Genomic DNA, 15,533 nt, shown 5'->3' with positions numbered 1-15,533 from the left:
GATAATGCACGCTGCTTGCACGCCCACACAAATTCCTGGTCACAAAAAGTAGTGCTGTGCAAAATGCAGAAAAGAAATGAGAGTAAAATAAGGATGGCACAAGGAAAAAAAAATGGAACTAGCCAAATCTAGTTCACGACTAAAGGCGAATCTACGTGTCTCAGGATAATGTCGCAGGATCCAATCTGGGTTGGTCACCGGGACCAAAGGTTTCGTCTTCCGAGCTTTTGGACTCGGGACTGCGTGCTGTGGGCCGTCGTGCGAGTGATATTTATACGGTGGCAGGTGGCGTGTGGCTTTTTATATGTTGATTAGGGTGTTGGCGAAGGGGTTGTCATTGTTTCCTTGTGCTGCCCAGCCCTCGCCTAAGTAATTGATAGGCTGGTGGCAAATCAACAGTCCTGTTGCCTGCCGAGGGGCCTGTTTCCCAGGCTTCAATCATTTCCCTGGCTGTTTTTGTACCTGCCCGTCCAACAATCTGATTAGCTGCAAATCTAGTTTGGTTCACTGTACCTGTTTTTGTGAAGCAGCTTTACAAGTAGCCCTCAACTTAACCACAATTAGGACTGGGATTTCCATCGTTGTGGTCGTATAAGCAGAATCAGACCCAGTTTTTATGGTGGTTAAGTGAATCACTTACGACTAGGCTGGCTGGGGAATTGTGCGAATCGAAGTCCACCCACCTTAAAGTCGGCAAGGTTGGGAAACTCTGTCCTACTTGGGAGTTGCACACTTGCTTCCTGTTTGGAGACCAAAAAATTAGTGTGATGCTCAGCTCTGGTGCCGAGTTCAAAACAAGCCAGAACTACCAAGGCCGGCGATGGGGAAGGGAGCAGGAGAAGCAAAAGAAATAAAAGGGAGAAACCTTTTTTCTCGTAGTGTTTTGATTAGATACTTTATTGGAAGCAAAAAATTCTGTGCATGTTTTAAAAATCTAACCCGTGTACACATTTAGTTGCTCGAAGAACCCAAACCACAGAAAACTCAAGTTATTCAAAAGCAGCAAGATGGGATTCTTTGTGTTTAAATTTCTGCACACGTAGAATAACGACAATACAAGGAAAAAAACAAAAAAAAAGTAGCCCAGTCTCCTTGAGTTTCTTTTCAGGATTAAGTTCATCATCGGTTGCCATAGTTTAAACATTTATTTCTAGACATGCTACTTTGAAAGAAAAAAACAAGAAAAAGGGAAAAAAATCACCTCTTCAATATTGCAATTAAAAGCATTTGTATGTCAATCTGCCCTTTTAACATGATATTATGCAAAATTACCGGAAACTCAAGTCAAAGTGATGAATTTGACTCCACAATGCAAAAGGGGGGTGGGGTGGGGGGTTGCCTCGAGGCCTCCAAAGCCGGGCTGCTTTTCACACCAGCCCTTGCAACAAAAAAAAGGGAGCTTTTTGAAGCTTTTCCCACATCGCCCCTCCCATCCACAAACTCTCCTGGCAAACAATGTATTTACAATTGTGTTAACTCCTGTAGCAACTTCACAATGACTAGTACAGATTAAGAGTAAACTTCTGCAGTGTATGTTTGTGTGTGTGTGTGTGTGTGTGTGTGTGTGTGACAGAATGCATGTCTGTGTTTCCTAAATCGTGGAATCTTGCAACATTGCCAAAGCTTTAAATGGGAAAGAAAGAAAGAAAGAAAGAAAGAAAGAAAGAAAGAAAGAAAGAAAGAAAGAAAGAAAGAAAGAAAGAAAGAAACCTTGAAGGTGAACCAATTTAAAGCAGAGAAAATAAATATTGAAGGAAATCACCGTTAATGGTAGTTAAGTTAAAACATAATGCTAAACAAACGGTTACTTAACCAAATTATGTAGTACATACGTAGATTCAAGACCGAATGTAAAAAAAAAATACATATGCTGAAAGTAAAGGCAACAGTCTGCATAATTAAAAGTTTTGTTTCCATCTTACGCCACCACCACCACCACCCATTCCTCCTTTTAAAAGGGATTCTTAAAAATGGACTTTTATAACTCTGCCTGCCTCCAGCTGAGTCCGAGGGGCTGCCCAATGGCCTCATTTATCCCCTTCCTCGCTTTTACGGAGAAGTTACAAGTAGTAGCGTACACACCTCTGTTTTGGAAACGGACTTCACCTGCGGTGCCCCTTCTGAAAATATTGCCAGAAATGCAATAAGCAGAGACTGCACTGCCAGCCAGTTTCACTGTACTTTCGGCCTTCTCCAAGGAACCGCAACCATGGTTGTGGCGAAAGGTCTGGAACCCATGCCTCTTTCAAAAAAGGCATCTCGCCAGCCCATGCCGAAAAGCGGTCCCTCGGCGCTACAAAAGAACGGAAGCAAACAACGCAGCGGAAAGCACGACCGAAGACCCCCGGCTTTGAATTTTGCTTTTTCCCAAAAGCAAACTTTGAATTTTGCTTTTCCCCAAAAGCAAACGTTGGGACTGAAAAGGCAGCGCAGTCTCTCTCTCTCTCTCCCCCTAAGGATTTGCCCTTCTGTTTTAACGCTCTACCAACGGCCTGCGGCGTTGCGTCTTTCTACCCTGCCCGTCCCTTGCCACAGAGCCCTCCCCCCCGCCCCTTCCGTCCATTTGACAGGTGCCAGGTTTTAAAAAATTTAAAACGAAACAAAAAAACAAAAACACAAGACCTTAACAAAAGTTGTCCCCGACTTTCCCAGAACTACGTTTGAAACCCCCTTTTTCCTTCTAACGTAATGAAGACACCGACTTTTCTTTCTTGTGCTTGTGAAGCTAAACAGATTCATCTTCACGAGACGGGCAGCGCGATGAGGGTCCGTGCTGGGGGTTAGTGGGGAGAAGAAGGCAAGGCAATCGTCAACGTGGCTGCTGTTGAGGTGGGGGGGGGGCCCTGGGAGGAAGGAAGGAAGGAAGGAAGGAAGGAAGGGAGGGAGGGAGGGAGGGAGGGAGGGAGGGAGGAGAAGCCAGTGATGGTTTGAGGAAGGAGGAATAGAAAACAAACAAACAAGCAAACCCCCCCAAGACACTATTAGCAGGAGCATCCTCCTTCGCTGACCGGCTGCTCTTGAGGCTTTTCCAGTTTGATGTCGATCACTGGGGAGGAGACGTTAAGGGAAACAAAAAGACAAAACGGCGGTTTCCGGTTTCACGGATAAGGTCCTGGGCATACCGGAAGAGCCTGCGATAGGGAATTCGTAGGTCAGGGCTGGACTGTCGGTGATCTCTCTGAGCTGGGTGGCTTTCCTGCAGACGTTTCATGACCCAACTAGGGAACATCATCAGTGCTAGAAGGGAGGAAGAAGAGGGAGGGAGGGAGGGAGGGAGGGAGGAAGGAAGGAAGGAAGGAAGGAAGGAAGGAAGGAAGGAAGGAAGGAAGGACTATGGGGTCCTTGGTGCTTTCTGAACTGGCTTGTTTTCTTGAAGACATTTCCTGACCTAACTAGGGAACATCATCAGTGCTAGAAGGGAGGAGGAGGAGGAGGAGGAGGAGGAGGAGGAGGAGGAGGAGGAGGAGGAGGAGGAGGAGAATTGTGGGGTCCTTGATGCTCTCTGAGCTTGGTTGTTTCCTTGCAGACGTTTCGTGACTCAACTAGGGAACATCATCAGTGCTGGAAGGGGATGGGGTTTGTGGAAGAGGAGGAGGAGGAGGAAGAGGAGGAGGAAGGACTGTGGGGTCCTTGGTGCTCTCTGAGCTTGGTGGGTTTTCTTGCAGACATTTCATGACCCAACTAGGGAACCTCAGCAGGGCTAGAAAAGAATGGAGTTTGTGCAGAGGAGGAAGAGGAGGAGGATGACTGTGGGGTCCTTGGTGCTCTCTGAGCTTGGTGGGTTTTCTTGCAGACATTTCATGACCCAACTAGGGAACATCATCAGTGCTAGAAGGGAGGGGGAGGAGGAGGAGGAGGAGAACTGCGGGGTCCTGGGTGCTCTCTGAGCTTGGTTGTTTCCTTGCGGATGTTCCGTGACCCAACTAGGTAACAGCATCAGTGCCAGAAGGGAGTGAGGTTTGCAGAGAAGAGGAGGAGGAGGAGAGGGAGCAGGAGAAGAATGGGGTCCCTGGTGCTCTCTGAACTGAACTTGGTTGCTTTCCTGCAGGCCTTTCCTTCCCCGACATCAATGCAAGCAACCAACATCCAGATAAGCGCAGATTAACACCAACACTAGACCAATAACCGAGCTGTAAACAACATCTCAGTCAAGGAACTAGCAACTCAGACACACGACAGCTCGAGAAACCACTGAGAATACTCCCACCAACACTGCAGGACAAAGCACTGGAAGAGAAAAGGGAGGGCAAACCTCACTCCCCTTCCAGCTGATGAGGTTCCCTAGTTGGGTCACGAAACGTCTGCAGGGAAAGCACCCAGCTCAGAGGGCCCCAAGGACCCCACAGTCCTCCTCCTCCTCCAACTCTCCGCAAACCCTCCTGCCTTCTAGCACTGATGATGTTTCCTAGTTGGGTCATGAAATGTCTGCAAAAAAAAAACAAAACCCTCCACCATGCTCAGAGTCCAAAGACCCCACAGTCCTCTTCTTCCTCCTCTTCCTCACCCCCTCCTCCTCTCCGCAAACCCCCCTCCCTTCTAGCCCTGATGATGTCACCCAGTCAGGTCACGAAACGTCTGCAAGACGAGAACCCAGCTCAGAGAAGCACCCAGGACCCCACAGTTGTCCTCCTCCTCCCTGCAAATCCCCCTTCCTTCTAGCTCTGGTGTCGTTAGCTAATCGGGTCACAAAATGTCTGCCAGGAAACCACCCAGCTCGGAGAGCACCAGGGACCCCACAGTGATCTAGTGCAGGGGTAGGCAAACTTGGCTCTTTTATGACTCGTGGACTTCAACTCCCAGAATTCCTGAGCCAGCCATGCTGAGGGAAAAGGGAGAGGTTTCCAAGCTGAGCCACGCTGGCTGAGGAATTCTGGGAGTTGAAGTCTGCAAGTCATGAAGGGGCCATAGTTCCCCCATTTATTTTATTTTAATTCCATTTATATCCCGCCCTTCTCCAAAGACTCAGGGCAGCTTACAATTTAAGCACAAACCAATGTGCTTAGCAAACTCCATGCTGGCTGAGGAATTCTGGGAGTTGAAGTCCACGAGTCATGAAGGGGGGGGGCACAGTTGCCCCATGCTGGCTCAGGAATTCTGGGAGTTGAAGTCATGAAGGAGCCGTGGTTCCCCCATGCTGTCTGAGGAATTCTGGGAATTGAAGTCCACTAATCATAAAGGGGGCCATAGTTCCCCCATGCTGGCTCAGGAATTCTGGGAGTTGAAGTCCACGAGTCATAAAACAGCCGAGGTTGCCTACCCCTGATCTAGTCCTTACGACGAGGCTGCTGGGCGAAAGCGCGTTCACAAACGAAGGGCTTGGAGAAAGAGGGAACAGCCAACAGCCCCACGTGAAAGGGGCACGGCCAGTCTAGTCTGCCTGCCCTTCAGGAGAAGAGTTCGAGAGAGGAGACCCCACTTATTTGTAGCCTTCCGGTTAGGGTTAGTGGCCCAAAGTGACCCCTCAAATCTGTCTCGGCGTTCACTCCCCTTCAGACGACTCACTGCGGCGTTTCTAAGCTTCTGCTCAGCTGGAACAACACGGGCGGCAAGAAAATAAACTGATAAATAAATAAATAAATAAGCCTACTCGGTGCCGGAAAGAGAGGGCTTGCTTCAGATCCCGTCGGTCAAAGGGGTCCAGAAATAAGAGCCTTCTCTGCTTTGGAATACGCTGGGCCCCCCCCACACACACATACCTCCTTTCCTCGCGGGAGACCCTGAAAACCCACCGGTTGGCCCCCCTCTGCCTGCTGCACTGATCACACACACACACACACACACACACACACACACACACACACACACACACACACACACAGAGAGAGAGAGCCCCGGAAGCCTCCAGACCTCCAGACCAGATTGCTTCCATCTCCCGAGCGTGGACCAAAGGATACTGTCTTCTCTGCTTTTGTCCTGCGTGCTCTCCATGCCGGGCAAAGCAGCAGCCACACGTCGGAAAAGCTGAAGGAGAAAATCAAGAAAGAAAGAAGTGTGTGTGTGTGGGGGGGGGGGGGGAAATAAAAAATCAAGAGGGATCGATAAGAAGAGCACCACGACGATGTATTGCGTTTTAAGGCTCCATCTTTTTATAGAAGAGGGAGCAGCTTGAAAACGTCTGCGGCCAATTAAAAAAGCATTCGTTTCAATGGAAGGCCTAGGGGGCCACGGGGGTCTTCAAACCCGGCCCTTTGGTGACCTGTGGACTTCAACTCCCAGAATTCCTCAGCCAGCGTGCCTGACTGGCTGAGGAATTCTGGGGGTTGAAGTCCACAAGTCATCAGAGGGCCGAGTTTGAAGACCCCCCGCCCCCTGGCCTCACTCCTTTCGTGAGTATTTCAAAGTTACAGCAGCAGGGGGGGGGGGAAAGGTGGCTTTACAAACAAGTCCTTGAACTTATGATGGTTGCGGCATCCCCACAGTCACACTCAAGCAACCGGCATGTGTTTACAATTTTTTTTATTTTATTTTAATTCCATTTATATGCCGCCCTTCTCCGAAGACTCAGGGCGGCTTACAAGCTTAGCAGTAGCCTTCATTCTATGTATATGCCTGCTTGTTAGGGCTTTCACACACACACACCCCAAGCGGCATTATTACGAAGTCAGCTTATTGCCCCCAACAATCTGGGTCCTCATTTTACCTACCTGGGAAGGATGGAAGGCTGAGTCAACCTTGAGCCTGGTGGGACTCGAACCTGCACTCATTGCAGGCAGCTGGTGTTACTTAAGGAGGCATCAGCCCACTACTCCACCAAGGCTGGTTGCAGCATCCCAGGGTCATGTGTGATTTCCCCCTTTGGGACCTGCCCACCCGACTTCCGTCAAGCCAAGTCAATGGGGGGGGGGGAGAGCAGGATTCGCTTAAGGACTGCCTGACTCAGTTAGCAACTGCAGTGATTTGCTTTGCAACGGCGGCAAAAAAAAAATAGTCAAATGGGGAGCGGCTGACTCCACACACCGCCTTGTTTAGCAACAGAAATTCCGTTCCACAAACTGTGGTTACAATTTAAGGGCTTACCTGCACCGCAGAAAAATATACAACAGACAGTTATGAAAAGTGGAAGTTATGGGTAGATGACCCAGGAAACACCAGGGCTCATTTACGTAACAACAGACTAGTTCGTTATTCTAGTGATAAAATCAAGGGTCTTCAAACGCGTGCCTGGCTGAGGAATTCTGGGAGTTGAAGTCCTGGAACTAAGGAGAAACTTCCCGACAGTGAGAACAAGTAACCAGTGGAACTCCTTGCCTCCAGAAACTGTTTATGCTCCAACACTCCAAGTTTTTAAGAAGAGGCTGGACAGCCATTTGTCCAAAACGGTATAGGGTTTCCTGCCTGAGCAGGGGGTTGGACTAGATGACCTCCAAGGTCCCTTTATTATTATGAGTATTACTATTAGATCTGATTCAACTCCATGCAGGCGTGGCTGGCTGAGGAATTCTGGGAGCTGAAGTCCACAGGTCTTGAAAGGGGCCACCTTTGGGGAGCCCCGCCGTTTAAAACGTTAAGGATCCGTAGCTCCTTATTACTCACTTGTTTTACGTTGTATCCTGCCTTTGCACTAGTTTCGATGAACATCACATTCAGCTCTTTGGCTTTCCGTTCCCCTTCCTCGATAGATACTTGCCTGGAAAAAGAAAAGAAGAAAAAAAGAAAAGAAAAGAAAAAAAGAAAGAAAAGAAAAGAAAAGAAAAGAAAAGAAAAGAAAAGAAAAGAAAAGAAAAGAAAAGAAAAGAAAAGAAAAGAAAAGAAAAGAAAAGAAAATCATAGTAAGAGAAGTGCAGTCTTGGCATCCTCTAAGAATTGCTCTCCTTTTTTTAAAAAAAAATTTTTTTAAATTAAATTTATTATTTAAAACATTGGACACGGTACAAACGGACTGACATACCTTCTTGTCTACAATATTCATATATGTATATATACACATAAAATACACTTAAGATACATATCAATTATATATAATAATACAAGACTTAGAGCAATCAACCAATCTATAAATTCTAATAGACCTTTCTTTTGTTCCCGCCAAAAATAAAACTTATTCCAAATTTTGTAGTAACCCGATTGATCTTTATTTTTAATTTCCAAAGTTAATTTATCCATTTCTGCACATTCCCAAATTTTCCTTATTACCTCGTTTTCTACTGGTGAATTGCTCTCCTTTTATGTGCCAGCAAGAAAAATGAAGATTCAGAACGGTTACCGTTGCTACATCTTAGATCGTGTGTGTGTGTGTGTGTGTGTGTGTGTGTGTGTGTGTGTGTGTGTGTGTGTTCAAATTTGGCCCTTTGATGACTTGTGGACTTCAACTCCCAGAATTCCTCAGCCAGAGTGTCTGGCTGAGGAATTCTGGGAGCTGAAGTCCACAAGTCATCAAAGGGCCAGGTTTGAAGACCCCTGTCTTAGATACTCGAAGGAACAAACCTCCCATTGAATTAGTAGGGCTTATGGCTCTTATGCTTTTATTGACCCGGTAATTTACAAAGCAAAGTCCAAGGGATAATTTGTGAGGAGGGGGAAAGGAGAAGAGAAGGGCCTGAAAATGCTGTTTAAATGGTGAGGAATAAAAATTAAGCGGTTAACGGGAAAGATTGAATACGGGCATCCCAACACTCACTGTATGCATAGGTGTTAAAAAACCAAAACCCTGAGCAATCTCTAAATAAAATAAACAAAGCCCTACTACTGTCACATCTACTGTCACATCTACACATTCTCCGGGTCATACTTTAGTATCACTTTACAAGGCCTTGGTAAGGCCACCCTGCATCCAGTTTTGGTCGCCATGATGTAAAAAAGACGTTGAGACTCTGGAAAGAGTGCAGAGAAGAGCAACAAAGAGGATTAGAGGACTGGAGGCTAAAACATCTAGTCTAATGAAGAGAAGGACGAGGGGGGGGGACATGATAGCAGGGTTCCAGTATCTCAGGGGCTGCCTCAAAGAAGAGGGAGTCAAGCTATTCTCCAAAGCACCTGAAGGCAGGACAAGAAGCAATGGATGGAGACTCATCAAGGAGAGAAGCAACCTGGAACTAAGGAGAAACTTCCTGACAGTGAGAACAATTAACCGGTGGAACAACCTGCCTCCAGAAGCGGTGGATGCTCCAACACTGGAAGTTTTTAAGAAGAGACTGGACAGCCATTTGTCTGAAATTGTATGGGGTCTCCTGCCTGAGCAGGGGGTTGGACTAGATGACCTCCAAGGTCCCTCCCAACTTCTCCTTCTTCTTATATTGTTATTGTTATACATTTTTTCGTGGACACAGGAGAGGGCAGAGTGAAGTAGAGAGCTGGTGGGGCATTGGCTAACATGGGAGAAGAGAATGCATCTGATCTGATCGCTCCAGCAGGCCACCCGTGGCAAAGTTCTAAGATTTGTGCAGAGAAAGTCAGCAGGAAAGATAACAGATAGTCCTCAACTTATGAGCAGTCGCTTAATGACTGTTTGAAGTTACGTCAAACTTCCCCAGGGGTACCTAAGACCTGGTTCTAAAGTTCTGATGGCTGCACTCCCCCATTACACTTGTGGCCACATATCTCTGCATTTGGGGCAACTGGCCTGCTATCTATCTATCTATCTATCTATCTATCTATCTATCTATCTATCTATCATCTATCATCTATCTAATCTTTCTATTTTTCTATCATTTAACTTTCTTCTACCATCTTTCATCCATTCTTCCTTCCTTCCTTCCATCTATCTAATCTATCCAATCTATCTTTCTATTTTTCTATCATTTAACTTTCATCTATCATCTATCTTTCACCTTTCATCTATCATCTAATCTATCTAATCTTTCTATCTATTCCTCTTTTGTCTATATCTATCCATAATTTTCCATTTCTTTCTCCCTCTTCTATCTCTATTTTTATCCATAATTATCCAACTCTCTTATCTATCATCTGTTGATCTTTCTCTTTTCTGTCTATATTTATCCATAACCATCTCTCCATCCATCCCTCTCTATCTGACATAATTTCTCTCTCTCTCTCTCTCTCTACCTCCCTAATTTATTTGTCCCCATCTCAGAGTTCAAGGTGACTCTGAGCAGTTGCTTTACCTTCATCCGCAGCGTGAGTTCACGTCCCGCCTTAGCCACGAAAGCCAACTGGGTGACTTTGGGCCGGTCCCTGACTCTCTGGCCAACCTACCTCACAGCACTGCTGTAGATTAAGGCGCGTTGGCTACGTTCGCCACCTTGAGTTTTATTGGTAAAAGCAATAGAGGTGGGGGAAATTGATAAGTAAGGTAGCTTTTCAGGGGAAGCGAGTAAGATGTGGAGGAGCGGAAGACTGCTTTTGAACGTGAGGGACTTTCAGCTACTCGGCTGTGTCCTCACAGACTGCTCTGCTGCCCGCTGGCCATCTCGTGCCCCGTATGCTTTTTCAATAAAATATATTCAACCCCGTCTCTCTCTCTCCTTACCTCTTATCTGCTAGATCTGTTTTGTTTCCTACAAGCATGATGATGACATCGCTCCCCCGTTCCGTTCTGACGTCATCGATCCATTTTGTGGTTTGCTGGAATGAGTTTACATCTGCAAAGGGAAAAGACGCAAGATAAAACCTACGGCGTACGGTTGGCAAAACACGTTACCCGCAAAGCAACCCTGAAGTCCTCGGTGGTCGTTTGAGATTCGCCAGGATTTCGGCTGACCAAAGACCGCGGGGGCAGATAAAGCACACTCAGCTACACGAGGCCACGAACCAAGGAAATGTGTTGTATTTCCTACTCCCTAATTAACAAGAAAACAAGCTGCTACGGAGAAAAACGCCAGCTTCTAAGGTCACCTTCATTTACCGGGACATCCCTGGACACCAGATACTAATTTTGTTATTCTGATCCTCTGTGGCACGGGTGTCAAACTCCATCGCGTCTTGTGACGTATTGTGACTTTTTTTTTTTTTTTTGGCCTTTGTGGAGCCGGGATGGACGTGGCGCATCCGGCTTGCGGGCTGCCAGTTTGACACCCCTGCTCTACAAGGGGGGGGGGGAATCAACAATGAATTTGACGGATGGCTAATGTGCCATCAAACCGTGGTTGACTCTTAGCAACCACACAGGTAACATTTCTCCATGAAAACCCGCCCTTAACTTTCTCTTTTGGAACTTCTAGTGATGTTCCCATCATCGCTGCAACTGAGTTCACCCTTCTTACTACTGGCCCTCCTCTTCTCCTTCCGCGCTTCCCGGCCTCTTTCAGAGAGCCAGGCCTTTGCCTCTGTCCAAAGTGGGATTATTTGAGCTGGGCTGTTTGTGCCTCGAGTGCAAAATCTGGATTGATTTGTTTGATGAGACATTGGTTTGTTTCCTTGGTCTTAATGGTCTTCTCAGGACTCTTCTCCAACCCCGAAGTCCGAGGTGTTAGTCCTCTTCTTTTACTGCTTCTTCAAAGTCCAACTTTGGCCTCCGCAGAGCGTCACAGAGAACATCTGGGCTTGAGGCTCTTCTGACCCATCCTGGCATCTGAATATCTTCTCCATGGCTGCACTGCTGACTGTTAAGTTTGCAGGACATTTTTTTTCTTTGACTGCTTGTTCCTTTACTGTTTATGGTTGGTGCTAAAGGCAGAAGCAGTCCACCACTTTTTATATCTCCGTGAATAGAATAGAATAGAATAGAATAGAATAGAATAGAATAGAATAGAATAGAATAGAATAGAATAGAATAGAATAGAATAGAATAGAATAGAATAGAATAGAATAGAATAGAATAGAATAGAATAGAAAATATGGAATGGAATAGAATGGAATGGAATAGAATAGAAAATATGGAATAGAATAGAATAGATAAAATAGAATAGAAAATATGGAAATGGAATGGAATGGAATGGAACGGAACGGAAAAGAAAAAAAGAAAAGAAAAGAAAAGAAAAGAAAAGAAAAGAAAAGAAAAGAAAAGAAAAGAAAAGAAAAGAAAAGAAAAGAAAAGAAAAGAGAAAAGAAAAGAAAATATGGAATGGAATAGAATGGAATGGAATAGAATAGAAAATATGGAATGGAATGGAATGGAATGGAATAGAATAGGAGCTGGAAGGGACCTTGGAGGTCTTCTAGTCTGGCCCCTTGCTCAAGCAGGAGAACCTTCAGCATCTCAGACAAGTGACTGTCCAGTCTCTTCTTAAAAACCTCCAATGATGGAGCGCCCATGATTTCTGGTGGCAAGCTGTTCCACTGGTTAATTGTCACTGTCAGGAAGTTTCTCCTTAATTCCAGGTTGCTTCTCTCCTTGATTAGTTTCCAACCATTGTTCCTCGTCCTTCCCTCTGGTGCTTTAGAGAATAATGTGGCCCCCTTTTCTTTGGGGCAGCCCCTCAAATATTGGAAGACCGCTATCATGTCTCCCCTATTTCTTCTTTTCTTTAGAACGGCCAAACCCAAGTCCCGCGGCCGTTCTTCGTATGTTTTGGTCTCCAGGCCTTGGATCATCTTAGTTGCTCTTCTCTGAATTTTTTCCAAACTCTCAATATCTTTTTCTGTGATATGGTGACCAAAATTGGCTGCAGTATTCCAGGTGTGGTCTTACTAGGGCTTTATCAAGCGGCTTTATAAAATTATCAATTCTCAGGCTGCCTTTTGTACCTTCCATCTGTCTGTCTGTCTTTACCTACTTTATCTGGCCGTCCTCTCCCTCTCAGTGACTCTGGGCGGCGTACAAATATTAGCTCGATCTTATTTTTATTTCATTTTGCTTCCCATTTTTCCCACCGCGCTCCTGGACTTTTATTACTAGAGCTGGTAGATCTTTTGCAACTATCGGCTATTAGGGTAGTGTCACCAGCGTAATAACATCCCCAACATGGTTTCAGTGTTCCAAATGCGCTCATCGGTCTAAAAATATCACCTACACACAGTAGGTCTATTACAAAATTCCCCAAAGGTGTCACAAGCAACTTGTTAAGAGCCAGCAAAGGTGTTTGATTCAATGAGTATGTGTTGTGATTCCATGCCAGGCAGTGGAGCCAGCAGCTGAGTCTGGGGAATCAGAGGAGGAGGAGGAGGAGGGGCCTGGAGAGCCATCAGAGGAGGAGGAAGGCTCTGAGGAGCTCCAGGACTTACAATCTGATGCAGAGCCTGGCCCCTCCACACGTGCTCAGGCTGAGACCCAGCTGTGCTGGGAAGCTGAGTCAGACTCTGAGGACTCACAGCTGGAAGACATCGTAGATGCTCGCAAATGCTGACAGGCCACAAGAGCAGGACAGAGGGAGGCAATGGGGCGGCTCCAAGGGCAGAGGAGAAGGCCTTGAGAAGCCAAGCCTGGGGGCTGCATAATAAAAAGGGAAGGTGTGGGCAGTGCTGGTTGCTGAAGGCATCCCTTTGCGAAGGACTCAAGTTTCATGGGATCGTGTTCTGTTCGCCTGGCCTGTGGACAATCCTCCGTTTGAATAGTATTCTGTTCGCCTTTGGACAATCCTCCGTTTGAATCGTGTTTTGTTTGCCTTTGCTTTTGGGACATTTTGCAGGCCTGTCAATAATAATAAAAAGGGTTGGTTTTTCCTGCGTTTCCAGCCTACTTGTTAAAAGAGGGGTCTGGCTAGTCTGAAGAAAAGAAGAGAGACATGATAGCAGTTTTCCAGCATCTGAGGGGCTGCCCCAAGGTAGAGGGGGTGGGTCTCAAGTCATTCTCCAAAGCACCTGAAGGCAGGACGAGAAACAATGGTTGGAAACTGACCAGAGAGAGAAGCAACCTGGAATTAAGGAGAAACTTCCTAACAGTGAGGACAATCAGCCAGTGGAACAGCTTGCCACCAGAAATCGTGGGTGCTCCATCACTGGAGATTTTTAAGAGACTGGACAGACACTTGTCTGAGATGGTACAGGTTCTCCAGCTTGAGCAAGGGGCTGGACTAGAAGACCTCCAAGGTCCCTTCCAACTCTATTATTCTGTTCTATTCTGTTCTATTCTGTTCTATTCTATTCTATTCTATCCTAATTCTGTATTTCTTTTCTATCCTATCCTATCCTATCCTATCCTATCCTATCCTGTCCTGTCCTGTCCTGTCCTATCCTATTCTTTATTCTATCCTATCCTATTCTTTATTCTATCCTATCCTATCCTATCCTATCCTATCCTATCCTATCCTATCCTATCCTATCCTATCCTATCCCATTCCATTATCTATTCTTTTCTATTCTATCCTATTCTATTCCTATTCTATTCCAGGGGGAGAGCGTTCTCTGTGGGCGCGCCAGACCTTTGGAACCGCTTACCGGTTGAGCTCCGGATGGCCCCCGACCTTCGCTCCTTCCGGCGCGATCTCAAAACATTCTTTTTTGAACAAGCTGGCCTGGTCTGACGGGATGGGGTTGGGTTTTTAAAACTAGTTTTAATTTTAATATGTATTGATTTTATGGGCATGATGTTTAATGGCTTTTTAATTTTTGTATTCGATTTTTATTGTGTATTGCCCTGTTCACCGCCCTGAGTCCTTCGGGAGAAGGGCGGTATAGAAATCAAATTATTAAATTAAATTAAATTAAATTAATTATTCCTATTCCTATTCTATTTCTCTATTTCTATACTATTCTATTCAGTGGAAGACGCTTATCATGTCACTCCAGGTCCTTCTCTTTCATAGCCTGGTCCCAGTTCCCTCAATCATTCATCATATGGTTTAGCCTCCACACCCCAAATCTTCTTCATTTATATGGGGACACAGCGCTAATTGCCTCTTCCTTTACAGCAAGACATCACCTAGTAGCTACTTATGGAGAAACTGCCTGTTCAAAAAGTGGGCTTTTGAAATCTGGGTTAAATCAGTGTTACTGGATAGCAAGTGACCAATGTGGTTAGAACCATCACCTAGACTGTGATATGACCAAACTATAAAAGCAGAAAGAAAACAACAAGCATTTCTACCTTGAAATGGTATCATCTGCAGTCAATTAACAGCAGGTTTTTTTTTCCACGCTTGGAAATACCGGAGTCATTAAAACCCCAAAAACTTTCCATTCCAGCTAAGCCTAGATTTTAGAAAAAGATCTCCGTTTTTTCTCCTACACGGTTTCAACATCAATTCCTCTTCACTCGGCGGTCTATTTCAAAGGCAGATTTGAAGCTGAACGAAAACAAGGAGTTCCTTAATGGACTTGTGATAAAAGGTTTTAAAAATGGTTATTAGAACTGTGTCTGTGTCTTTCAAATGGAGATGGAAGAATCTTAAATGTAGTTCTTTGAAAAGTACATACCTTTACAGGAAATTTAAGAGAGAAACCAATTAGAAGGAAGGGGGTGGGGTGGGGGGGAGAAGGTTTTTGTCTACATGAGAACAGGATGTTACAATCCCTGGAGCTTTTAGGAGCAATGCAAAAAAACCCAACCCCAAGAATCAAGGATTTCAATAGAGAAAGTCGAGAAACTTAAAAAGGCAACACAGGACAATAACACCCCACAGATCAGCAGATGAATCGAGAGACCGTGATGATGATGAGACCGGCTGACTTTCAGGGATTCTGAGCACGCACAGAGGGAGAGAAGGAAGGCACAGGAGAGAAGAGAGAGAGAAGCAGAGCCAACAAAACGCAGAGGATTT

General features: G+C 45.7%; 1 protein-coding gene across 2 annotated transcripts in view; it reads right to left on the bottom strand.

Moving 5' to 3' along the window:
• Positions 1-878: 878 nt before the first annotated feature.
• Positions 879-15,533, bottom strand: part of RAB6A (RAB6A, member RAS oncogene family) — a 62,736-nt gene continuing 48,081 nt past the window's right edge. For both annotated transcript variants that reach the window (XM_081327883.1, XM_081327882.1), the window contains 4 exons: positions 10,427-10,538; positions 7,534-7,627; positions 5,895-5,961; positions 879-3,046 (listed from right to left, as the gene is read on the bottom strand). In XM_081327883.1, coding sequence (XP_081184009.1) covers positions 2,982-3,046; positions 5,895-5,961; positions 7,534-7,627; positions 10,427-10,538 — 338 coding nt within the window. In that variant the 3' untranslated portion in view covers positions 879-2,981. The remainder of the gene's footprint in view (positions 3,047-5,894; positions 5,962-7,533; positions 7,628-10,426; positions 10,539-15,533) is intronic.

This window comes from Vipera berus, assembly GCF_964194415.1.
Source record: "Vipera berus genome assembly, chromosome: 4".
In the NCBI taxonomy this organism is placed as follows: Eukaryota; Metazoa; Chordata; class Lepidosauria; order Squamata; family Viperidae; genus Vipera; species Vipera berus.
Note: the sequence above shows the minus strand (reverse complement) of the source record. Positions and strands in the feature narration are given on the sequence as shown.